Source organism: Dermacentor variabilis, chromosome 1, assembly GCF_050947875.1.
Source record: "Dermacentor variabilis isolate Ectoservices chromosome 1, ASM5094787v1, whole genome shotgun sequence".
In the NCBI taxonomy this organism is placed as follows: Eukaryota; Metazoa; Arthropoda; class Arachnida; order Ixodida; family Ixodidae; genus Dermacentor; species Dermacentor variabilis.
In genome coordinates, this window is record NC_134568.1 from 289,635,979 (window position 1) to 289,662,433 (window position 26,455).

The 26,455-nt window shown below is 44.2% G+C and overlaps 1 protein-coding gene across 1 annotated transcript in view; it reads right to left on the minus strand.

The window, feature by feature from the left end:
• Window positions 1–205: 205 nt before the first annotated feature.
• arm (armadillo) overlaps window positions 206–26,455 on the minus strand; it is a 55,349-nt gene continuing 29,099 nt past the window's right edge. Inside the window, exons 10-15 of the mRNA XM_075677813.1 lie at window positions 24,824–25,078; window positions 22,761–22,928; window positions 22,537–22,687; window positions 19,996–20,120; window positions 10,027–10,126; window positions 206–1,320 (exon numbers count right to left, since the gene is read on the minus strand). Coding sequence (XP_075533928.1) covers window positions 1,112–1,320; window positions 10,027–10,126; window positions 19,996–20,120; window positions 22,537–22,687; window positions 22,761–22,928; window positions 24,824–25,078 — 1,008 coding nt within the window. The 3' untranslated portion in view covers window positions 206–1,111. The remainder of the gene's footprint in view (window positions 1,321–10,026; window positions 10,127–19,995; window positions 20,121–22,536; window positions 22,688–22,760; window positions 22,929–24,823; window positions 25,079–26,455) is intronic.

Genomic DNA, 26,455 nt, shown 5'->3' on the forward strand with positions numbered 1-26,455 from the left:
CTAACTAAGGCATGAAAAACATGCAAAATCTCGGCAAGAAAAAGAAAATTTAGACAACCAATATTTTGAGATGCAGTTTGAGTAAATGATGATTTACTGTATGTATTTGAATTAAGAACTGAAAATACAGTAATAAAACAGAAAATTGCAGATGTACTGACTGCCTAGAGTAAAGATTATTTCAGCAGCATACAAATACAATGGACAAGTTTATGTTGTCTACTTTATTTGATACAGTGCACAGACACATACATAAAATGACATTTCAAGTATACCCACACTGCCTTATGCCACCTAATACAAATGAAAACTTGTTCTATTCTCATGTGGATGTCTCATTAATACATACATGCTGGATAGTAAATACAAGTATGTCTTAGGTAAAGAGTAAAAATGTATCACCAGGTTAATATAAACGTCCGAAATACGAACAATTGGTGGCAAGATTTTGATATTGCAACACAACAGCCACAACACTTGTGGCAGAAGGAACACAAATGGAATACTACACATTCCTTGTAACCTGACAGTAACAAATATCAGCATAATTGCCATCTTGAAGGACACTGAATATGAAAAAGTACAAACGCCAAACATGGCACTTAAAGAAACGATGATGCACATAGAACTAAGCCTACACTGCTTTGTGAAGCAGTGGAGCACAGATTGGCATAGCATTGACTGCCCAGAACAGGAAAAAAAAAAAGAAGTGGGGAAGACTAACTGCATTACTTAAAAAACAATGGACGTAAAGGCAGACAAGACAAAAAGAAAAGCTGCCACCAAACACAGTTATGGAGATCCCATAGGTGTGCCACTATTATGATTAGGGACCTTGGCAGAAAAAGTGGCCTTAATGTTTGACACAGCCAGCATGCTCCAACTTCTTTGCCTCTACTAGGTGCCTCCTGAACCAAGAGCATTAGGAGCAAAGATTCTCCGCAAAAATTGTCCCCCTTGTGCACCACTCTTAGAGGGATCAAAATCTATGCTTGCCCCAAACGTATGGTTCATGGGAAAAGCACACTCTAGCTGCTCAAGAAATGCATAAAAAAATCTATGAAGAAGGGGAGAGCCAGAACCAAGCCTATGGCCAGCAGCTCCTGGAATCCTATAGATCAGTATCGTACCAGGCAGCCAGCTGGCCACTGCTGTCCTGCTGAGCTGGTGCAGGAAGGGAAGGGTCAAGAGGGTCAAAATTTAGGTCACCCGGGGCATCAAGGTCCATGCCTGTGTCCATCGGGGTGTAATTATGTCCACCTTGTGATGGCCCCAAGTCAAGTCCTTGCATAGAGTCTATGGGGACTTGGTTGTCATAACCTGCACATTTGACATAGCAAAAAGTTAAACATGGCACAATCAGGCAACAGCTGCAAGCCATACAATATAGTGGAGTCCACTTATAACGACATAATACACAGTGTCATTATCGTAACTGATAAGATACTGAAGCCACTTAATAGTGTTTTCAACCAAACCAGGTTAACAGGGTGTCTACCAAGTTATTTCCAAATTTCCAGTTTCCCAGGTTTTCCCCAAGTGCATTTGTAAAATTCCCTGAGTAACACAGAACTTTTGTTTTATGTCAAGACAGGCTGACACCATGTCGCCTGATAATGTCACACTCTAGTAAGCATGTTGAAGAATATAAAGCGACTTTTCAAACTGGAGTAGTATTTTATTCAAAAAGGAAACGGAAGGGAAGGGTTAGTAAAATTCACAGCGAATAAAATATATTCGAAAAAAAAGTAGATGCATATACCAGTAGATATTTTCGGATATGCGCTATTTCTATCAACAAATAGAGGTATGAGGCCTGAATTTGGTCACAAGTGAGAGTCCCTCAACAGTTGTTAAGTCAACGTCAACTACCCTGACGGTCAGACCCTGCAAAATGACTCAGTGTTGCGTTTCACTCCTTTAAAAAGTTTATTTTGGTTTGGATGAGGGTCACCTGCATCTCGGCATTAGCCAACACTGTTTTTAGAGCTCAAGTTCATTCAAAGAAGTGGTGGCATGCTTCTTATCCCGGTCATTAACGCAATGCGTAGGACCTTTCTGTTCTCTTCCTCCTTCTGCCACACGGTTGCCCCACGGACCATTTGAAGCATCGTTTTGGTCAGTTGTACAGTCAACGTTTAATTTTTCGGACTCCCCATTGGCCGTGGAAACGTCCGAAAAATCGGACAGTTCTAAAAAACGAATGCATGTCTTTTACTGTCCTTAGGGTCTCAAATCGCCACAGGCACATTCAAAAAGCTCTGAAGGCCTTCCAGTACACTTATTATGCATATCGATGCTCGTACTCTGACAGAAGATGGCGGGTGCACGCGTGTATAATTGAGGAATACATATATACTGTGTCCCGCGACAAGTGACCCTTCCCACGCTCATTATGCTTCACTGCAACACTTTCGCGTATGATTTACCACGTAGCAGTTTTGTATTGAAGCGAAGCTGACTTCCGGGAACCAGCATTATATGCAATGTGCCATGCTTTCTGAGCTTTGAAGCCAATCGCGAGAACCACAAAGATGGAGTCTTTCATTGAAAAACGCAACACAGAAAGGCAAGAAGCTTAATAGCGAACGTCGAAGCAGCTAGCCCTAGCGTTGCCGTGGTGGTGGCTATGGCTGTCAGCGGCTCTGCGTGCACTGGTTCAAGGCGACGGTGGTGGCTTGCATTCAGATGGTGAAGTTTTCTTGCGTCCGAAATTTCAGACGTTCTTATATAGAGTCAAACCCACTTATAACAATATTCAGGAGCCACGAAAATTCCATTGTTATAACCGATAATTGCTATAATCGGCTAGCATGAAAAAATCAAAATATGGTGATGGCAGAGCTGTTGTGAGAAAACTAAAATGGCAGGGGCCTTTTAAAAAGTGTGAGAAGGCTGCCGCAACAGCCTGTCAGCTTGAGAAATCCAGAAGAAACGCTGAGGCGAGATCGCCACAAGCATCTCACCACGTACTTCTCACTGGCTTGCACGAGAAAACCTTATGTCCGTCAGCCTTGCTTTACACAAAGCTTGCAGAAATCCTTCTCCAAAGCATTCAGGTGCTCCACGTAGTGCAACGAAAGGTTCCTTGTGAAAACGAAGCCCCGAAAGGACAGAATGATCTGCTGGGTCTCGTGAGAGGACAACATTGAGGCAGTCTGCCCTACTGCATCATCGCTGCCGCCGCTATCAGATGCAAGCACGGTCGCGACGATCGCCTCGGTTAGAAACACTTAGTTTCAAAATCTGCAGCCGGGCAGTTTCTTTCCACCGGCAACGTCGTGCATTGCCGATGATAAGCGGGCGGATCAGCTATCTTCCGTTTCAGCGGCGAGAAACCACGTGGCCAAGAACGATTTCGACGCAAACAACAAAGACAAACGTGAGCAATTAAGCTGTTCGCAGAACTGCGCTGAAGAACAATGAGCAACATACGAGCAGCGCAGTTGGCGCGGTTCATTTTTGTTTCAGAGGGTGGAGCGGCATTGAGTGTGGGCACAGCCGAGCTGTGCGTGCAGCCCATTCGTGTTCGGAGGGGTGGAAGGGCAACGGGAGAGAGGCACACCGAGATGACTAGAAAATGAGCGCGCAGCAACTGTTGGAATAGCGGCCCATCGTGCAGCAGCTCGAATTTCTTTTCAAGGATTTCGCATTTCACTACCTTTCGGCTTGGACACCCAGAAGTCAAACTTCATCGTTATAACCAACAATGCGGCAACGGGGCATTGTAGTAAGAGAGTTATTTCACCATGGAAAACATACAAAAGTTCACAGTGCAGCAGCTTCTCATTGTTATAACTGATATATTGTTAAAGCCGATATCGTTATAAGTGGGTTCGACTGTACTTACTCTATGGGGTACGAGGTAGTGCCGCGAAGCTGTCCGAATTACCAGGCCGCCCGGAAAGTCGGTCGTAGACTTACACTGGCAACTCCTCCAGCGGACGACACAGGGTCAAAGATTATTTGTTACGATTCCTTTCTGTTACTCAAGCCAACGTTATTGAGACTTTCATTCCCTTTCAATAAAATAACAGCTAATTTTCCCCGATAGAGGCACAAATTCCCCGAGTTTTCCCTGAGTATTTCCAGACTATTTAAATTCCCTGAGAATTCCCCATTTTTCCAGTAGGTAGACACCCTGGGTCAAGTATGCCAGCTAGCTGCCCTCTATCCTAGTGCTTTCCTAACTTTCTCAGATTCTTGCACAAAACAGGTAGCACAACATTAGTCCCACCTATGTTTGAACCATGAGAGAACAGCCGGGCAAGTGCGTGTATACCTCGTACGGAAGCAGATCTGGCTATAGCTACAAATGCCTCCAATTGTAGAATTGTGCTACTTTTCGAAGTAACTCAGAAAAGTGCCAATGAAGGGCTGCTGTTAGCATAAGAGAAATGCCTGAATAGCCAGGTCCCACCTACCAAAGAGCAAAGTATTTTTTCTTTCTTTTACAGCGTGCTTAATGCCGAACATGCAATATCAGCTACACCTCACATTTTCTATCCAGCGGCTTCTTAAGCTCTGGACTTACTGTACACAGAAGTCTTCAAAATGTAGTCGCCTGAAGCTGCACTTTACAAGGATAGAGGGGGAAAAAAGACTGCAGCCCACATAACGGTGATTCTAATTTTCTGTGACTATTGTGATAAGTGGACTACACTGTATTGTTCAAACACAATCCATCGGCAGTGCATTGCAGGGTGTTCTGCCCCCATGTGAATTCAGAGGACTAAGACATGCAGAACCAATAAGAAATCTTGATACATGCTTAACTGAAATCAAGAAATGAAATGAACTCGCACACCTGCGTAACAAAGTGAGGTAGGATTGTATGCTGTAGGTGAACATAGAAGCCTTGACATGGGCACATACAATCAGAAATAGCTTTGTAATCATAGGAATTATATACACAATCTATTCTTAACATAAACTGGACATTTTGCTACTGATAGAACCATGGTGAGCCTAACAAATGAAAAGCTCGACAGCTTAAGTTACATAGCCAAAAAAGGCTCCCTAGTTGCCACCATTATTAAATTAAATACCTTGTCAGGCTCAGTAGCTGGTGCCTTTTATTGGGCTACAACAATGCTAGGCTGATAATCTTTCCCACATGTTTTTACTTTGCTGGCTTAAGCTGGCTAATAGTACCACGCATTTAGTAATCTCATAATATTAAGCTATGACTAAGCTTCCCAACGTTTTGGCTTTAAGCTAAATGGGCAGGGGCAGGGAACTACCAGTAAAATTGGTGGAGGAAAAAGAAAAAAAAATTATTGGCTGTTGTAGCCTTACAAATGTCCTTGCAATGAGTGTGATGCACCACAGCCATTGAAGCAGCTGGTCTATTTAACGCAGAAATAAATTGCATTCTTGCATCTCTTATATAAACTCTTTGAAAGCAGTTTTTGTCGTCGGCAAACTTAAATGTTTTTTTCCCGTGGCAAACTGAAAGAATACAAATCAGAGAAACATGATCAGCTTACTGATTCTTGAAGAGTGCTTTTTCTTATGCAATGAGGTGACTGCCATAGGCAATATCATCTACAGTGAAGTACGAGAGGTAAGTTGACAAAGATTGCTGAAGATCGTGGTCTTTTAGTAATTTTCTCCAGATTCAGATTTATTGGTTCCAAAAAAAAGAAGTAATCTTCATTGCTAACTTCAGCATTTACAGAGGGCCCCCATACCAAAATACACCGCTTCTTAAAAACATGCTGAAACATGTTTACTAATACTTGGTGAAAGTAAACACTGCAAAACCAGAAGCCTAGCTAGCCAAAAGCGAACGTACCTTTGTATGCCCTTAGTATATACATATTGGAATGCAACATCAACTTCTTGCACATATTACACATGGTACTATCGGTGTCCAACGCAACTATACGAGCCTATTCTTTTGAAGTGAGACTCTCCTTATGGACTTTCCATATTGTGCAGTGTTATGTCCACAACTTTAAGATACAGCAATGAACATGCCATAAGGAAATAATGCCTTAAGCCCCCTCTCCAAGTGTTATTAGCATATCTGCATCATGTTTGAAGGGCAATGCAAAAACTTGGATGGGACGAAAGGTTTCTGCGCTACCCTTAAAAAAATTATGGGGTTTTACGTGCCAAAACCACTTTTCTGATTATGAGGCACACCGTAGTGGAGGACCCAGTAAATTTTGACCACCTGGGGTTCTTCAACGTGCACCTAAATTTAAGTACACAGGTGTTTTCACATTTCGCCCCCATTGAAATGCGGCCGCCGTGGCCGGGATTCGATCCCGCGACCTCGTGCTCAGCAGCCCAACACCATAGCCACTGAGCAACCACGGTGGGTACACTACCCTTCAAACATGAACCAGTACCCAACTTGCCAAACTGACTATTCTGTTTAATATGTTACATGCAAAATGAAAAAAAGAAAAAGCAAGATGCTTCCTACAGTCGAGTCCAAACATATCGAATTCCAAGGGGGTCAAAATAGCTTGGAAATAGCTTGGTCCAACAAGTAAAATATGAAGTGAAGAAACGTTTATAAGCCTCCTGCCATGTCCAATAATTACCTCTTTGCAGCAAGCTGCATTTTCACAAACACCAATGTTTTGAGTGGCGAAAGTGGATGCACATGTCGGATCTGTGTGCCATCTGCCCAGTGAATGCCATCTGTGCCCAACATGGGGAGACATGTATGCATAGGCAACTTAGGTGCCCTATTTTTCTATGTCTGCCAAACAAAGAAAGAGGTGATCTAGATGGAATGAAAGCCAGAAGCACTGGTTTTAATGATATACAGTATAATCTTGTAATAATTAAGTTGAAGGGAAACTTAAATTACTTCATTGTATTCGTTGGATTGTTATATACACTGCTGCCCTTTACTGCAATATGTATATGCCGAGTGGGGTGCGCAATTTTAACCACGCATAAAAGATCTTGTTTGCAGTCCGCAGAACTGCTACATGGCCCTACATGCGATGCAGTTTTAATAGAACAGCAATAGAATCTACTGTGTGCGCAATCCACGGCTTCTAGGACCTGATGCAACTTCTTTTACGATAGCTGCCTTCTATTCCAATGCGTTGCGCCTTCGTTACCGCTTTCCACTTTTGGCTCATCTATGGCGTCGTGAAACTAGCAAAATGGCAACGCAGTTGTAGAAACCACCTACCACACGGCAACACAAGAAAAAATTCCGTCGTGGTAAAGCAGCACGAGGCACACAACACAGCGTGCGGACTACGCAGTTGATGCAGGCTGATCCACAGCTTTCACATGACTCCACTGTGTAAATGAAGGCATCAAAGCTTGCCGTGTCGGCTAAGATTGCCCGACCCGTGGCCTCCAAGATTCCACCTGCCCCAATGCGACTTCGGAGGCCACTCCTAGCTGCACCAGCCTGCGCAGTGCAAGCGGATGCACTGGTCTATCACACCGTCATGCGCAAGCAGCGACTCACCATTGCGATCGCACTTCTCACCACAGCGAGAGAGAGAAATGTGATGGCGATAATGAGCTGCTGCTTACTTGCAGTGGTGAGGAAGACCAGCATTACTCAAGAGCGCATTAACACGGGGATGCAAGAATTTTTAACTTTTGCACTTAATGTGTGGCGAAACCCACAGAAAGTGCTACATTCAGCGTGTAAGGGTCAAATTTTTCGGGTATCAGAGACAAATCTAGTTCGTTCTTCCACTTGCAGGACAATTTTACTTTGTTAAAATTAGGTTTTAAGTACACTGATTTTCGTGGTGATGGCAAGCGGAATTTTACATCCATTATTTTATGATGTCCACAGCATGTTTCAAGACAATCTTCTACCTCTGACTGCAATGCAGATCTAAATGCCCATACAGGTTATCGAGGGATTTAGGAGGTTTAACGTTCAAAACCAACACCTGGGCTTTGATAGACTCAGCAATGGAGGGCTCCAGATTAAATTTTCGTCATTTGGAGAGTGATAAGCATGTTTGAAGCAAGCCTCCTCACACAAGTGTTTGTGGTTAACTGAGGCACAGCCAGAGCATTTGTAGTGAGGGGAGTGGCACCTCACTGTGGCAGGGCTCTTGCATCACTCAATGCGTCACATATATTTGTCCCCTATGTCGTCCTTGGTGTCAGTGTTTGTTGGTTTCTTATGGTATGACTAATGAAAATAGGGCCCATCTGTTAACTGCCTTTCTTCTCGTTTGTTAAATAACAAGGGTCTCGAATCCGGCAACACTGATACCTTCAGGTAGTATGCGTGGGTTTATTGACCAGTTGCCTTCATCGGAAAAGATCACGTTCTCGTGACGCCTGCGACAGAAAGGATGTGCAACGTCTGCCGCCAAGGTCTGCAAGTGGTGGCACTAGCTAACACTCCCAGGGAAACATAAATACCCAAGAAAGTGGATGGGGAAACGGCGCCGCGGTAGTTTAATTAGTAGAGCATCGCACGCGACATGCGAAGGTTGTGGGATCGTTCCCGACCTGCGGCAAGTTGTTTTTTCATCCACTTTCATTTCCATTAATTTATAGTTTCTTTATTTCATTTATTAAGCACAAGTAATTTCCCCTATGTCGTCCTTGGTGTCAGTGTTTGTTGGCTTCTTATGGTATGACTATTTAATATATAGGCACACAAATGGACATGGACATGAAATGTCACTAGGGGATGAGGAAGAAGATATCGGTACACAACTTTTAAATACCTTTGCCAATGATATTCAAGGCAAGACTTCACTGTTCGATATGGGCAATTACTTGCTATATTCGAATTTGATATAAGTGGACTCGGCGGCATAGATAACTCTGCACGTCTGAAAACTAGCATGCACTAACATGCAGCACTCAGGCAACACAGGGTGCCTGTTATGTAGGTGATCAGACAAGGCATGCACTGTGCTGCATGCTTAGAGAAGCGAAGTTCATACCACTGCATGATCCTTCCAGATAAAGGACAGCTCAGAGGAAAAGAATGTTTTTGAAGCGATCAGTATCAGACACTTCAACAATAGTTCTTTGAGCTCCAAGGAAAAACAAGTGCATTAAGCACAAAGACTGTGCGCATGATTTCGTTGGCCTTGAGACCCATGTCGCAGATGTTACGACCAAAACGGCTGTGGTTAACTTGGTTAGTTGAAAAGGTGACAAACACTGACCTATGAGCATTAACGCATGCGGTATCGCATTCGAAACACTGTGCGATGAGCTGCGCACATTTAAGCTTGTCGCGTTTTCGCGTGAAGTGCGTTCATGGCTGGGGATGCGCTCACACTTATTACAGACTGACATTTAACATACTGCTCGCTGAGCCCCGCCTGAACCTTGTGGTCTCAAAACCAAGCTCATTCATTTCAGCAAAATTATTCACTATGGGAACTAAAAAGCTTTGTTTAGACAAAACTAATGTTGCAGAGCACACAGCATTCACATACATACTCAAAAACGTGCTTCAAGGAAAATCACAAATTAAATGTGAAACGTGCCTGCTGTAAATGCTTTTGATAAATTTATCTTTCATGAAGCCTCTCAGAATAACAAAAGCTTACATCAAATAGTTATGGTAAAGTTTAGTGATTAAACCAGTTTGTTAAGCCTGACATGTGCAAGCAAATAACTGGCATGTACTCCTGTCCTGACACAGTGATTTTCAAAAGGCTTTGCAATGCATAGCACATTTTAATTTACATACTTTTGATTAACTTATTCTATTAAATCAAGCATATGTATGTTTCATAAGAAAAACAGTAGCACAACTGTCTTTAGTTACATGAGCCAATTTTCTTGCGTGTAAACACAAGCAATCAATGCACAAGTTTTGCACAATGCAACTTCGGCACATTCGACAAAGGGCAAGTACATCTGCAGAACTACTGTCGCAAGTGAAGGCAATAAGTGTTTCCACACATTCCGTCTAAGTACAAGAAGACTGAAGCTCAGCTTGTGAACAAAAGCAGTAAAGTCATTCAATTATGGGCGCCTAGCCAAGCTCGTATTCTCTTTGGGCTCTCCTGTGGCCTCAAAGGTTGTTGCTGAGCACAAAGGCCTCACCCTGCTGAGAGTAGGGATTGTGGCGCCCACTAGGAGGTCCTTGGCTTCCAGAGTACATTTGTTCATGATAGGCATCCAGGTTCATGTCCATGTCTGGCCCCTGAAAGCAGCAAGCAGTCAAGTGTTGCTGACAAATTACAACAAACAATATGGGCACAATCGCACAGCTTATTAGGAGTGGATCAGGAATGAAGGAAAGGCTTCACTAACATCTCCCAATGCAGCACATACAGCATATGCCCAAGTAGCAATAGGTCATCTGGTACTACTACAGGACATTGGCTTATGTAGAACCTAGGCTGCGCAATCAACAATCTTTGAAATAGAATCGAATACAGTCATCATCCAATATTGCGGACTCGGAAGGAATGTCCAACGGTCCAAATAATCGAGTGCAAAATAGATTTGCCAAGAAATAAATGTCTATTTCATTACACTGCACATCATGAAGCATCCTTTTTAAAAGCACAAGCAAAAATGGATTATTACGAAGAAATAAGCAGTTTATATGCAACCTCTGGACTCTTCAAAGCATGTGTGCACATGAATTCTCAAAATGAAGTTTTAAAAGGCATGTTAACCCTTTCAGGCTCAAATTTAATGTATGACTGGACAAACTTAATTATTCTCGTATAAAGCCACCTGGGTAAAATATACCAAATAGATAGCGCACATTCTTATAGTCGAGATTTTACTGAATGACTCCAAGTGGAATCACTAGGACTCGGTGGTAGTTAAATGAGCACATTGCAACTGAATGCCAGAGAAGAAATGGTCAGATGTTAAAAGTGTTGTATCTAGGACATGTATTTTAGGTAGGGCTCCGTGTTCTCGGATAACTTCGAAAAAAATGCGATAAAATTTTTGACAATTCGGATTTTTCGGATAAACTCCGATTTTAACAGCCAATATGACCCTGTTCCATTCTTTATCGAAAGCCTTTTGATAAAGGGCATGTTCCAAGCGGTCACTAATACATCGGCCGGTTTGGCCAATATAAACTTTATATCACATCAACAGTATCTCGTAGACCGCACTCATCGCATATTTAACAAAGGGCTTGTCGCCCTCGGGAGTGCGAGACATCTTAATATACGGTTTCCTGGCAGCACTCGAGCACCAGGGGACCAAATCAAGCGCAGAAAGCCTTCTGGTGGAAAGCATGGCGTGCTCGCATGATGTATTTCTGTAGCGCATGTACAGACATTTCGGGCAAGCAAAATGGGAAGGAAACGAAAGCTCTCCCACAAGTATGTAAAGGAGTTTTGTGATTTTTAAGAGTCAACGTCACCTGAAGGAGTCATTGCTTGCCAGTTTTGTCATGCGACAGTTAGCATTGCCAACAGCAAAGGCGACTCGAGAATTGCGGAGCATCTACAATCACAGTGCCCCGTCCAGCTGAAAAAGCGCCGTCTAGACACAGGCGAGTCCTTTTTTAACTGTTGGTGCTCTGAATTTATGGCTGTGTGGGAGTATGCAGCATGCTTCGTACAGCCTGATACGGTTTCTCTGTTTATTGTGCAAGTTTCCTTCTATGGCAAGTGTTTGAACAGACTTCACATGGTCGCAATCCAATTTGTTCACATTGTCTTGTTATTCCTATCCCTTAGGCAACTTGTTACAGGCAAAGCTTGTTGGAACAATGCATTAGACAGGCTTGATCCAACAGACAAGATACGGATGACATCCCATAGCAGTTTGACTGTGCGCTCTGTCATGCTAGGATTCCACTGCACCAGGCTGATGGACCTCTTGGCAGCCTCTTTCGAAGCAAGTGTCCAGCGTCACACACGACACCAGGTAGTGATCAATTATATTGGAAATACCTACATGAGGTCAGTGCGAAAGACAGTGCAATGGTAAGCTCTTCGATGAAAGACCGCCCCATTTCCATCACTATCGATGAGTCGCTGGAACTACGCGGACGTCCGACAGTGGCTGTGCTTGCATCCTTCTACAAAGACGAGCTTCCTGGTCGTAGGACCCTCATGATAGACTTGCAAGTAGTTCAGCTGTTTAAGGCAGTATCAATTCGCATGTTGATGCAAACCGCTCTTCAGAAGGTTGGAAAGGCCTTAGCCAACGTAGCTCTGCTGTGATCTGATTCAGCTTCCTACATGCAGAAGTTTCGCAACGACTTTCAACTCTCCAGCTCCTATTTCAAGGCACTTCAGGGGGAACGTGGCAATGAAAACTTTTTATTTTATTTATGGGAATAAATTGTTGAAATTTAGCACACAGGAGTGATTTGTTATGCTGATATTATAACTGAAATTAGTTTTGAGCTACCTATTACAGTTTTCGAGTTATAGTTGAACCTCGCAGCAACGAAATCAGCAGGGAACACTAAAATATTTGCTTTCGCGAGAATTTCGTTGTTGAAAAAAGAGACAGCACAGATAGGTAATGCATCGCAGAACAGAAGTTTACCGTCAAAATCCCGTTACCCTACTTTGGCAAGCTTTGCGCGAGGATATAGAACCGCAATGCTGACAGTACGAAGTGCGCCACATGCGTCGACCAACAGTGGCAGTACTGTCATGGCGCAGTATTCTCAGTCAATTGCTTCACTTTTGAGAGATTTTGCGTAACTCGGCACCGGACGCAGAGCAACAGTGCATGTAGCAGCATTTCTCCAGCGCACGCTGTTGCCTGCAGGCACCGACGCGTCCGGTGCCGAGTGCCAAAGTGATCGTATCTCGTGTACCCGAAGGCAAACGATCAAGATAATGGCCCTTTCACGCAAATATACGTCCAGCGTCAAATCTGCACGCAATGCCTCTCGGCTGGCACCAAAACTAGCATTACCGAAGCAAGGGATGCGTATTCCCGGACGATCGTTCAATCATGGCCCGATGCGTAACACTCTGTATACTGTGACTGCCATCTCAAGCGCCATAAACAACTCCATGTCGGTGGGGCGCAGATTTCCTCGTTTTTGTTGCATTTTTCTCATCGAGGTGCACATTACGCAGTGCACTGCTGCGATCGGCGATTGTTGTTCGTAAGCGATCAGTTTGCACTCAGTTTTGCCTCACGTTATTGGCCTAGGCCTCGCTGAGTCGTCAGCCGCGGGAAACGCAAACTGAACGCGCGTTTCGAACACCGATCTACGATCTCACCTAGTGCAAAAACTGTCGTCACATGCCGGTAGCAACACGTGTGCCGCTTCAAATGGGCAATCAACAAACAAGATGGCGGCTATGCTGTGTTTCCAGCGCACTGATTGCTTCCGGCTATGGAGGAAGGATATTCAGGAGAGACCCTGACATCACTCTTTGTGAAGCTAAAGTGAAGCCGGAAGTTGGTGTTGCTCATGGCGTTGCTCCGCCTATCGGGCCAGCTCTCCTCTCTTGTTTACATCTCTCGCCAAACCCCGCCGCGCTGCACGTAAGCGGGCTGCTCGGACATGCGCGCTATGCAGCAATACCGTATTTACACGATTGTAAGTCGACCCCTTTTTTAAAATTTGAAAGTCTGAAGTTGGGGGGTCGACTTACAATCGAAACCAAAACATGGCCCCGCCAAAAAAAAGCGATACCAACGAGAGCTACAACGTAGTTACAATTTTATGTTTGCTCTATGGTCCTACCCGTATCTTTTCGCTATCCCGCGTGTTTGTTTGCTTTTCGGAAGGGTTTTTCAACATTTTTGAGAGTCTTACAGTGCATGCAATACTCATGGGGGGTGTCGATAGTTGATGGAAGCGCCGCTGTTCCCATTTGCGGCGGCACCCTTAGAACGGCGGCGCTTGCGGGGAGTATCGGTAGTTCATGGAAGAGCAGACACCGTTCGCGGGTTTCTCTTTCTCTGTTTAAAGGCCTTAAAGGCATTGGCATTGGTTTGACCAACTTTTTGACGCGCTCCACTTGATTGCCGGCTACGTGCTACTTCTACGCTTCCCCAGTCGTCATGAGTGCTGCAGGCCCACTAATCTTTCGGCACTCGTTCACAGCAGCGTTCAAGAGGGCTGCCATCCTTTACGCCGAAGAAACAAATCACTGCGCTGCGGGCCGCAATTTCGATGTTTCTAAACGGGTGGTGCGAGAGTGCCGACTGCAGCGAAGCGAAATTTTCACCCTGTGGCGGCAAGTGAGAAATTTCCCACGTGCCGAAGTCTGGACGCTTTCAGGAGCTGTAGGCTAAGCTTGCGGCAGCGTCGCTGAAATGCGTGATCGGTCCCTGTCAGTGAAGTGCGACGTGGTCATGACACAAGCCCGGACCTTCGCCTTAATTTTAAGGTTCTGCTCCGCCGTGAGTACGAGTGGCTGGCGGCAGAAGACTGCGAAATTACGCCAACCGGACCTGTCAAAAGAGCCTCCCTGCGTGTGGTTGGGTGCATTTGGCGTGGGCTGCTGTTCTGCAAGATGTCCTGGTGCGGTCGTTTGCCAAATTTGAAATTTCGTTGGACCACGACGCGCTGTGGGACCGCAGCAACGATGACGATGGCAGCACTAGTGAAGACGAGTAGTCCAGTGACCAATTCAGCTACTAATAAATTTTCGTTATCGAATGCGCCCTCGGGTTTCTTTTTTTTTTTTTCCCCGGTCAAGCGATATGGGGGGGTCGACTTACATTCGAGTCGACTTACAATCGTGTAAATACGGTATATAGCTCCAAAGGCAGACCAACAAAACAAATTTTTCGCCTTTGAAAACAAAATAACATCACTTCTGCTTTTAACAGATATGGCGTCATATCTTTCCTTCCGCTGGAAGTGTTTCCTCCACATACAGATGGCGCTAAGCTGAATGAACCGCCGATGAACAGCCATGTTTTGAACGTATGGGCTTCTATGGAAGCTTTGCTACCAGATATATTTACCTTGGGTGCATGCACAAGCAGCAACCTGTGACAGCCAAAAGATTGCTATGCCACAGAAATGTCAAAAGCTGACTGATGTGCACTGAGTTGGCAGTATGTGTGTGTGTATATATATATATATATATATATATATATAGAAGCCTAACCTTTCTATAAAGCGGTTGTCCTGCAAAACTTAAGTGGTAGATTTTTGCATGCACTAAATCACATGCTTACAAAGGGAATTGCTGATATCACTGGGCCTTAAAGGGTGTGCGAATACCAAATAGTAGATTTCAAACCAAATATCACAAAATGTTTCACAGAATTTAATGCCACAAATTTTGGTAGGCAAGAAAATACAGCCCTGCAGATGCTTGGGAGTCTCTTAGCATTGAATAACAAGAATGTAGGAAGCCATCAGGAACCTAGGTACATATAAATCAAGATGTATATACAGTATGATGCACTATTATCAAAGAGAACACCAAATTAGCATGGAAGCACCGACTACAGAGCTCAGTTCTATTATATGAACGTCTGGAATTAGTGTTGAATAGAATTTAAGTGCTTTCTTTTTTCTCTCTCTATTGAAACAAATGAAGTAGTGATTTTCCGTTGTACTGAACACCAATAAGGTTCTCAGTTTAACAGTAGACCTGTGTTTTGTGGCAATTTTATTTATTGCAGAGAAAGTTTTGCTTTCCAGTTTTCTCAGAAATACCAAAGGGCTATTCCAACTTTATGGCCGGTGGGTTAGGAGGGTTATCAAAGGCTTATCTGCACGACAAACGAAAGGACCAACTACACATCATGCGATTCGATCACCGCTCCGCGGGTAGCCGGCGCTGATGGTAATGAGCAGGCACCTTTTCATTGCCAGGTTCTGCGTAATTTGCCACCGGTTAAAAATTCTGAACTCTGGAAGGTCACGGCAAGCTTGTGCAATGCGTGCTTGCTTCCACATTGGGCAGCGGCAAATTTTCGTCACGGCCTTATTCATCCGCCATCCACGCAAATGCATGCAACCGGGACACAACAATCTCGTGCCCACCGTGTAAATCCAAAGCTAATTTTGTGACAGGTTGCTTGAAGCTACAAAAAAATCGCAGTTTCACCTGAAAAGCGAAGCATCGATTGCAATAGCAATACAATATATGAAGTAAGATAGTAGTTTTATCGGCCATATAAACTTGTAAACATTCGCTTACCAACTAAATTAACAAGCATGGTGTCGCATGCACACAAGCAAACATGAACACGTCTCACTCGATGACTGCAGAAACTCTCTACCAAAATGCTGGAGTGAGGAAGTGCGGCAGCAGGAACGAGCGAATTGACCTTCGTGCTGCCCCTTGCGTCAACGCGAACTAAGTGACGAGAACACAGTGCACACAAACCCATCAGCCCTCGGTGCGCCTAGACACATAAGCTCTGCCCCCATCGCGAATTGCCGTCAAGATAGGGTCCGCGCGGCCACGCCATACACAGCGGCCTCCTCACAGCGCACTTCCTCCCCACTTCCCTCCCTTGTGTGTGAAAGATTGAGCCACTATCGCCAGCTCACCCTCGCACGCTTTTACTTGCACACACAGCATACAGCGCGCGGTCACAATGTTATCGCACTTGGACTTTATACGGAACATGACGGGCGACGCCGACACCGGAAATGCACCTGGAGTGTCCATATAATTGCTATCGCAATAATAGCTATAGAAAAGGGTAGGTGGGTCTTTCAAGCAGAACTATAGGCTGCCTGTTACACATACTGTATTTACTCATGTAATGTCCCACTCCTGGATCTTTCTAGAGGTTATGGACCTTACACGAGGCAGGCTTATGGTTATTCACTGGAGCCTCGAACTGTGCTATGACCGCTATGCAGACTAACGCAATCACAAGCGGACGACTATGATGACTTTTGTTCAGTCATCCTCGTTGCTTCTACTACCCTCATCATTTGGTGACCTCACTTCATCAGTGCTTTCCCAAAGGTAGCTGTCCTTTGTGCTGTCCATTACTAATTAAGATTGCGTTCACTTAGCTCTTCATGGCAGTCACGAATGAAGCCACATGCCATGTGTTCAAAATTCACACTAGCATTTTTTGCAGCGATGCTCTATTAATTCACCCAAAAGCGCTACACAGCTAAGCCTTCTGAACAATGTACCGCTGCACAGCCATCGTCATCGAAGCATTCTGGATTTCTGCGATGCGATCGTGATCTGGCAGGATATGGTGATAATGACAATGACATCCTCAGCAGGACAGTAACCATTGCCACCTAATAGTGACATACACAGGCTCCAACTGTGGCCTTTGAGATCAGGATGGCTCACCAGTGTGACCTTGGAGGTTATGCATGCAGGTAGGTATGCACGTGCGATACTTGGATGAATCTTTTCTTCAAAATTTTCGTGCTTTAAAGGGGGTGGTTGCCTTACACAAGTAAATACAGTATACTTTTTGAGGCTACACCAGAAATGCACGTCACGTGTGGCAATGGCAGAGAGAAAAATAATTTCTCTAGTTGGAGTGGTTGGGGCCATGACATATATATTTGAATTCAATTCTGGGGTTTTATGTGCCAAATCCAAGATATGATTATGAGGCACACCATAGTGGAGGCCTCCCATATACAATCCCAATGCATGGTTCACAGATGTTTTTGCATTTCGTCCACGTCGAAATGCAGGTGCAGTGGCCAGGATTCGATACCGTGCCCTTGGGCTTACTACAACACCAAAGCCACCATGCCACCATAGAGTGCAATACATATATATAATGAAATGTTGCAATGAAGCAAAGTCCGATTTTAAGGGGGGATATGGGGATCAAAGCTAACTTTTTTATTTACCATCCGATTTTGATTAAATTTTGCACAGATGTTAATAATATCACATAAACAAAACTGTGAAAATATGGTGAAAATATGGCTGCAATATCTGAAGTACTTCTTTGTTTACAAAATTGTTCTGCTTTCATTTTTGCAAAATGCCTGCACACCTGTATATTGGTGCTAGGAGTTCAAACAAACATTGATAGCACTCCTATATGTATCCTCCACGCAGTGACATTCCTGTAATTTTTTTTGCCTAACAGAATTTTTTTATATTTTCATTCTTTTGCAGCTACTTCAGTTGCATGAAAATCTCGACTGTGAAAACAAAAGATAACAAATTATTGAAGCAACTATTTTGAAAACAAAACATGTCACTGTGTGCAGTGGTGCACAATGAGTGTAACAAAACAAACGGTGTAAAAATATTCATAACGGTGGCTGAGATATTGGCTTTGCAAGTTGACCTTAGTGGTAGAAAAAAGTTTTGAGAAAAAGGTGTTTGAAGTTTTGCGCCATGTTTATTCGACTAGAAACTACCGGCCTTGTAGGTACAGGTGTCAGGTTGATCTCGTGGCTTCTTGGATCTTTTATGCTTGCTTTCATGTGCTTTTTGTGCCCTCTTCTTGCGCAAGGCATCTTTCTCAGCTGCTCGACTCGCTTGAGTCCGTCGCCACCGAGCATGCTCCTCCAGCCGTAAACCTTATCTTCCGTTCGGTTGCCGGCACAGAACCAAGTGACGCGCGGACTGTGGCGGCGGTCATATTCAACACCTCCGACAAGATGAATTGTGACTCAAGATGCGACTGCATGGTGCGACCGTTGCTGATGCACGGTTCGTCTTCACGGCCGCAGACGCTCGCGCTTGGACCGCACTTTCGTCGTTCATCTCGGTGACGGCGGTGGCACAATCGGGGTACGTCGCGGAGCATTTACAGGGCGTTGCAGGCCCGGAAGCATCGGAAAAGGCGGTTATTAGTTCGGTATCATCACCACTGGAACTCAAGGCTGCAACAGCCTGCGAATTGCCCGGCAATGCGTCGACAGTCTAAGCTTGCGCACGGACGCAACTCTGCTAGGACTACTTATCCTTCGGATGTTCGGCGGCTTGCGCTTGCGGCTGCCGAAGCGGTGCTTGGTCGCATATTTCGTCGTCCACGTCCGCCAAGTCATGCTCGCAACCACAAAATGAAATAGAAAACTAAAATCCGAATAAAGCGATGAAGCGGCGGCGTACCTCGAATATCCAACACGTAAACAAAGGGGCAGCAGCCAGCGCGCGAAGAAACGGGAGAAGCAGACGCCGCAGCAGCTCGCTTCCAGACCCGGCCAATGGGGCGGCTCATAGAACGCATGTGACGGAGCAAGCCAATCGGCGGCCGCGACAAGCAGCTCCGCGACCTTCAGACTTTTTGCTTTTTTATGCTTGCTCTTCTCTCTGTCAGGAAATGAAAGAGAGGAGTCGAAAGGCGAAGAGGCGCGCTTTTCAACGGTACCAGCATGGCCGCGCCGCGTACTGCCGTTCCGGAGCTAGGGACGATCGAAAACCGCGACTTTTCCACCGATTTTCACGAAATTTTCGCTGTATTGCCTTATGTATATATTTATTTATGGCACTTAGCAGTCGTTTTCAGCGGAAATACTTGGAAAACTTATAGAAAAGGGGTCAAAGATTCGAAATCTGCAACTTTCTAAAAAGTGATTTTTGGGTCGTTTTTCCAGAGTTGATCCCCGCGTCCCCCCTTAATTCAAAGAGCACACAGGTGCTATGTCCATATTTAGTGCCAAAGGATACCCAATACCACAGGACGACACAAGTAGCATTCCCATGTCCCATTGCTTGCTCCTTCCTGTCATGTCAATGCTACAGTTATATTGCTCTAAGTATGAAAGAAGCAACCGAACAACAACTTTTGGCCTCTCGCCTAAAGCTTTAAACTTGTTACAAGCCCAGAGTCACCATGATTAATGACAAGTGAGTCATAGCTATTGCAAACCTTGGCTGCTATGGCAAAGACTTGCCAAGGTTCTCTAATATTGCTTGCAAGTGCTGTGGCCTGAGGTCCATCGCAAATCATACAGCCCACCTTCACAATCATTTTCGTAATCCTCGTACAAAATTTCTTGTCGCTAGGGAGATTTCCTTCTTTACATTCTAAGTGAGTTGCTATTTGCATTGGTCCTAGTAGACTGCAGTACCAATTTGCACACATTTTTTGCAACTGGTAGCTGTGAGCAAAGTAACAATGTCACTTTGACCAATATTACAGAGTATCCATTGCACGAACTATCAGAAGTGAATTTTGCTTGCAGTACATTGTACTTACAGTGCCTCCCCACGGTCCGGCATCCTCGCGGAACAGCGAATTGGTCAGCTCCATCGAGAGCCGCTTCTTATAGTCCTGTGGCTTGTCTTCTGACATGCGGAAGAGGACTGCAGCCGCATATGTGGCTGCAACACAAACAGTAAATGCTCACCACCAGAACAAATTCGAAGCTGGCACGGTCACCTTGCACCAGATGGCACCTCTGAGCTTTCCAAGTAGTACTATACTTCATAAGAGCCAGAAAATATTCTCCCATTACGTTCACTAGTTTTGTACAAGTGAACAGGCAACACACACAGCAACACATGTAAAAAAATATGACACAGCAGTTATTCAAGATAGCATGAAATCTGAGATATGTGATAGGCCATACACAAATCTCAGAAGCCATAGCCATACACAACACACACTGACTACACAAAACAAAGTTTTTTTCTTTTCTCCAATAAGAAAACAAGCTACACTAGCTACATGCTAAATTTAATAAGCACCTAGGTGTGGAATCTATTGGCGTGACACTTTTTACACTACACTCCAAACTTCACCACCCTGTATTTAAAAATAACATAAAGACTAGCCATACTAAGGGTGCTGGTTTACATTGAAAATGAACAAGGTCACACTAACTGTGACAACCTATCTTGCATGCACAAACTATTTCACGTCAGCAAAGTGGCATGTAATTGTGGTTTGCACGGAAATAAAGGCACTCTTCATCAAGTTTATACAGCAGAACCTTGCCGATATGATCCCGCTTTGTACGATTGCCCAGCACGAATGTTTGTGATTGAGAATGCAACACGACTCAGCACAGCTATGCTATTTTTTTCTTAATTATGGAGCTTAAGTACCAAAACCACAATCTGATTATGAGGCACACTATAGTGGGGGAGTCCGGTTAATTTTGCCCACCTGAGGTTCTTTATTGTGCACTAAATTATAATTTGGAATTGCTTTAGAATTAGAAATTCATTTAGAATTTAGAAATTAGAATGTGAACATCTAATTTTAACTAATGTTCATCAGTAGTTTTGATGTTGAACTGACCACGGCTCATACTTGAACACGTGAAATAATTTATTGGCCATCGTATTTATTACGTACTCTTCCTATACCGTAAAAGCTCGTGCAGTGATAAACGGCAAGGATATAATTACTCTGACTATGAATTTAAGGAAATTTGGTACAGTTACTCCCCAATATAACAGTTCGTACAATTAGCAATTTGCCTCATTTTAATTAAATTAAATTCTGGGGTATTACGTGCCAAAACCATGATGCTATTGTGAGAGAGAGAGAGAACTTTATTTGCCACTGCAGGGTAGGAAGTTAGGGCAGGTAGGCCTAGTGTGGCTCCCAGGTGGGGGCGACGTCTTGGGCCCACGAGACGAGTGCCAGTTGCTATTATGAGGTACGGCATAGTGGAGGACTAGTGATTAATTTAAACCTACTGGGGCTCTTCAATGTGCGCCCAGTGCATTATACATGCATTTTTGCATTTTTTACCAACCAAAGTGCATCTGCCGCGAATTTGTTTCATTATATTGAAATCTGGCTCTTTATTGAAAATAGGTACCATCGCCGATGGATTTTCCTTTTACAGAAGGGGCTGCAAAATTTTCCAAATTATTAGGCAATCAGAAAGGCGAATTTCAATTAAAACAAATCATTTTGTTGAATTTGAGTCCGTGACGAAAGATACGGTTTCATGCTGCGTCGACGATATCTTCAAATCACCAGTACGATGCGAAGCCAGAGACACTCGCACCTATCCCGTGGCTGATAGTGCGACCCACAGTGGTACAATACTATTGTGAAAACGGCCAGCAGCGGGGACTGAACACTTTGTCTGCCTCTTGCTTCAACATGTCTCAGAAACTTGAGATTACAAAACCTCCAGCACTGAATGGACAGCAAGACAGCGCACGATGCCACACCATTTAAACTTGCCCAAACTTTCCACAAGTGGCAGATTACCTCTAAAACAAGGCACACAAGCTGCGTATACACTCAGCCATACTGGCACCCATGCACCCCTAAAAATGGAGACTCACACCAACCTGCCCTCCATTCCCTTTCCCCTTTTGGTGTCATGCCATAGAACCTTTCACTGGCTTTGCCATGTTTATCCACCCATGTTTTTGTTTCACCAATGAAAGCCATCGTCATCAGGCCACTTCCTCATCTTCAGCTTCACTGTCGCCGCATGGTGAAGAACTGCCCAACAGCACTGCCACTATGATTCGAACTCCTGCCCTGCATCAATGCAATTAGGAGCAGGCCATGCTAAGCACTGCTTCCATCAGGTAGCTTTGGTACTGCACATTTTACAGGCATGATCCTCACAGTTTCAGCGACAGTGGCTTTAATGAAAAAATTTTATGATAACAAAATGTCAATATAATGCGGCTCAACATGTGAATACCAGGCATGCTAAAAGACCTTGTGCTGAAGAAGAGTGGCTCTGCTTTGCTTCAACTGCACTTCACACATTTGTAGCGCCATGATGGCCACAAAAATAAAGAAAAGACAAAAGCTCACCAACTCCCTCATTTCTGGAATGCAGAAGATCCGTGAGTGGAGCGGTAGCACCGTCTGCTTCAATCATCTCGGCACCTTCTTTGTCGGCTGCCAGCTCACACAGGACTCCAGCGGCAACACGCTGTATATTCTCGATGTCGCTGTACAGGAGCTGAAAACATACCCCCACAATTATGCTTCTTACCAAAGTAGACAACATACTGCAACAGAAGGAAAATACTGACCTGCACAAACACTGGAATGACGTTGAGGCCGCGGATGATGGCTCGGTTGTGCGTTTCTCGCGCTAGAATGTGTAGAGCCCCAACCGTGCCTTCTACTATTTCTTCCATGCGCACGCCATCTGAGTACGCCCCCTGCTGACTGCCGTTTGAAGCCACACTGGAACGTTGCTGCATAGAAAATGTCAAGAAACTTGGTACCCTGTAATAATGTCATTAGTAGAATGGCAATTTAATAATAATAATATTTAGGGTTTTACGTGCCAAAACCACTTTCTGATTATGAGGCACGCCGTAGTGGAGGACTCCGGAAATTTTGACCACCTGGGGTTCTTTAACGTGCACCTAAATCTAAGCACACGGGTGTTTTCGCATTTCGCCCCCATCGAAATGCGGCCGCCGTGGCCGGGATTCGATCCCGCGGCCTCGTGCTCGGCAGCCCAACACCATAGCCACTGAGCAACCACGGCGGGTAGAATGGCAATTTGCTCAAACTAAAGAGTCATTTGAGTACACTCATTCAGTGGAAAGGAGCTCTGTGTAGGCTGGCATACAGTAACCATTCACAAAAACATGCGATTGTGTAATGGTGATGAATTGTACAGCCCCAGAATTTCAAAGGGTAAACAAATGACTGAATGGAGTACAATAAAATCTTCCTAATTCCGATTTCACGAGACTAGAAAAAATAAAAGAGAAAGAAAAAAAGCCTAAATTATTTGCATGTCAAATTATCAAACCATCAAGGAAAACAAACTTGTGAAAAAACTGTTGCCCTTCTTTCTGATTTACAGAAAACCTGCACAAAACCACAGCTTTCTTCATCTGTGCAGATAACCATTTGTACTTTGCCACAAGAACATGCATAAAGGAGATGGAAAAGGCAGGAACTTGCATAAAACATCTATGAAACAGTGAGGGTATATTGAGAATTCCTTCACAATGTGGTGGTGGCAGCAGCAAAGACACACATTCTGATACTAATATGTGCTCCTTATTACCATGTGCACTCCCAGATTATCTCGTCACCAGTGTGATCCAGTCTAATCACACTTAATTGTACATAGTGACATTCTTGAGGGAAGTAGCATTCAAAGGACATTTCACTAATTTGCAAATTGCTTTTGTTATGTTTTTGATCACATGCTTTTCACCAAATCAAAACAAAACCATCACTTGCTGTGACTGCTGTTGTAATCACCACCATAGGAGAATCAGTGGTTGCAATGGTCACAAAGGCATGCTGATAACACTGCATTACGCACAACGCAAAACACAAGGGGACAGAATGCACACACATGCAAAAAAGTGCTCCTGCTAACTTCCCACAATTCCATTCCAAGTGAAATGCGTACTGCATTTTAATGAGATAGTAGCATCGTATTTCTTTGCATAATGGAGTTCACCAGGACTTGTCCAAATTTATCGATGTGCAGCCAAGTAGCCCAATATTAACAAGCATTTGATGCTAGTGAATAATGTGTGCATTTGCTGGAAGCAGAATGCAAACCCCAAATTCCTTTCTTAATTAATGGCAATTGAAGTAGTGAGCCATTTTACTGCATTAAGCTTTGATTCTACCGAAGTCCTTCGTGGCATTCAAGGACCTTCCCTATCACATGAGAGCATGAGATTCCAAACACGGCCCTACTTCGATGGCAGCCCCAGTGGAATGAGCCCTTGATGCACAGGTCAGGACCACAAGGAATTCCACATGCGAACTTTCATTGTACCATTCACTGCCAAGATGGCTTTCCCCCAATCAAGGCAAGATCCTATGCCTTTCAGACTAGTCACTGCACTAGTGAATTTTCTATAAAACATTCTGAACTGTTCTAGTTTATTGTAGTGCAATGCAACAATCAGCTGGAAGGCAACATTTGCTTTCAGAATAATCATTCAAAACTCTTGCTTAATGCACAGTTCAGCTGCAACCATACAGTTTCAGCTTTCAATAGGAGCACTCTGAGCACTGTCACAATCCAACCATTGTTAGAGATTGCAAAGCCAGTGTTCTAATGCCCAAATTTTACAATGGGAAGGCCGTCACACAAGCTTTTGCTTACCCTTTGAGTGTCCTGATAGGATTTGTGCAACAGCTGGACAAGGCGGGGAATGGCCCCGTGCTCGCGCAGCGGTGCATGATTGGCCGGGCACAGGGCCAAGTTGCGGATCAACCCAATGACAGCCTTGACCAGGGGCCAGCGGCTTGGAGGGTGCAGAAGCTTGACTATCACTTGCAGGCCATAGTTGAGCCGCACAGAGTTTTGCGCTAGCTCGGCCTCCGGGTGCCTGCATGTCAAGTGCCGCAACGCACACACCTGCAAAAATAAAGTAACGCACTCAATGGCAGAAACATCCACTTCACACTGAGTATTCACAAAGTTTACCTGTATGAAATAAAACTAACAGTATGCCAGTGGTGCTCACTCAGCACCATCAGCTCTTTACACTGGCTTTATGCCAGATAAGCTAACTCCATGGTGCACTTATGACAGCAGCCAATGCACATAAACAAGAGCCAATGAAAACATGATCCTTCGAGTGAGGTTAGCGCGGCACTTGGTCTTTTGAAGCAGCTTTGGGAGCAGGACAAATCACAGTTTGGAGCATATGCTGTTTGGAGCAAGAAAGTAACTTGCTGCTCTCGTGCAAAAAAGAAGCTCTGTATAGGTTAGTATATTATGAAGCATTGCATTCAATATGTGTTATGCTAAGATGCAAGTATTTTTTCTTCAACTTGCTGTTTCATTTTATGGTTATTATATAAGAAGATGAAGATAAGTAAGCTTAATCCTAATTTACAGTTAATTCTGCATTTCAATAAAGAGTCAGGGCTACCTAGTTGTCATAAAATGCACCTCACGCATTTATTGATATACCACTAAACGATTGAGAGAAAGGAGTGTCCAGCAGCCGTGCCCTCACAATTGTGTCACCATAATTACACAATGTAATTATTATTGCGATAGCAATTATATGGACCCTCCACGTGAACTTCCGTGGTCGTCGCCGCTGGGGGTTCCGTATAATTTCGAAAGCGTGTGCGGCTTGAGCCACGAAGGATGTTTGCTTGCTGCATGGCACCGCCTTGTGCGCGCAAAATATTCACAATTCCAAGCAGGTGCATGTCAGCGCAGACCTGGTGAAATACCTGCGATAAATTACAATTTGGCGCGGCACTTCCATCACGGTCATTCGGCTAGCGGAAAGCAGTTGACATCACTTTGAAGTTGCCAGGAAATGCAAATATAGCACAACCACTGACCAAACCTTCGTCTGGCTACAGTGATGGCATGACCATAGCTGAAATACATACTGGCTTTGTTGCATGAAATTATGTGTATGCAGCAATGCACTCGCAAGCTTTTCTGGCCACTCATGGGATGAAGGCTTCTTTCCTGGCAATTGCATTTTGTTTTTCGGGACTGCCAATCATTTGGACTGTCAGTCAATTCCTGCCAAGCCCAAATAATATATCAGCGACAGAACATCTCAGTCTTCTGTATGCTGTGCTGTCAGCAAGCATTTCTTTATGCCTACTAAATCTTTTTAATCTTTTAATATTTTTTTGAACAAATCAAAACAGTGTAATGTATAGTGTGTGTAGCTTACTTAATCCTTATGGATTACTTAAGTTATATAATCCGCTTAGTTACAATCTAACTGCAGCTAGCTCACAAATTAATGCAGCAGCC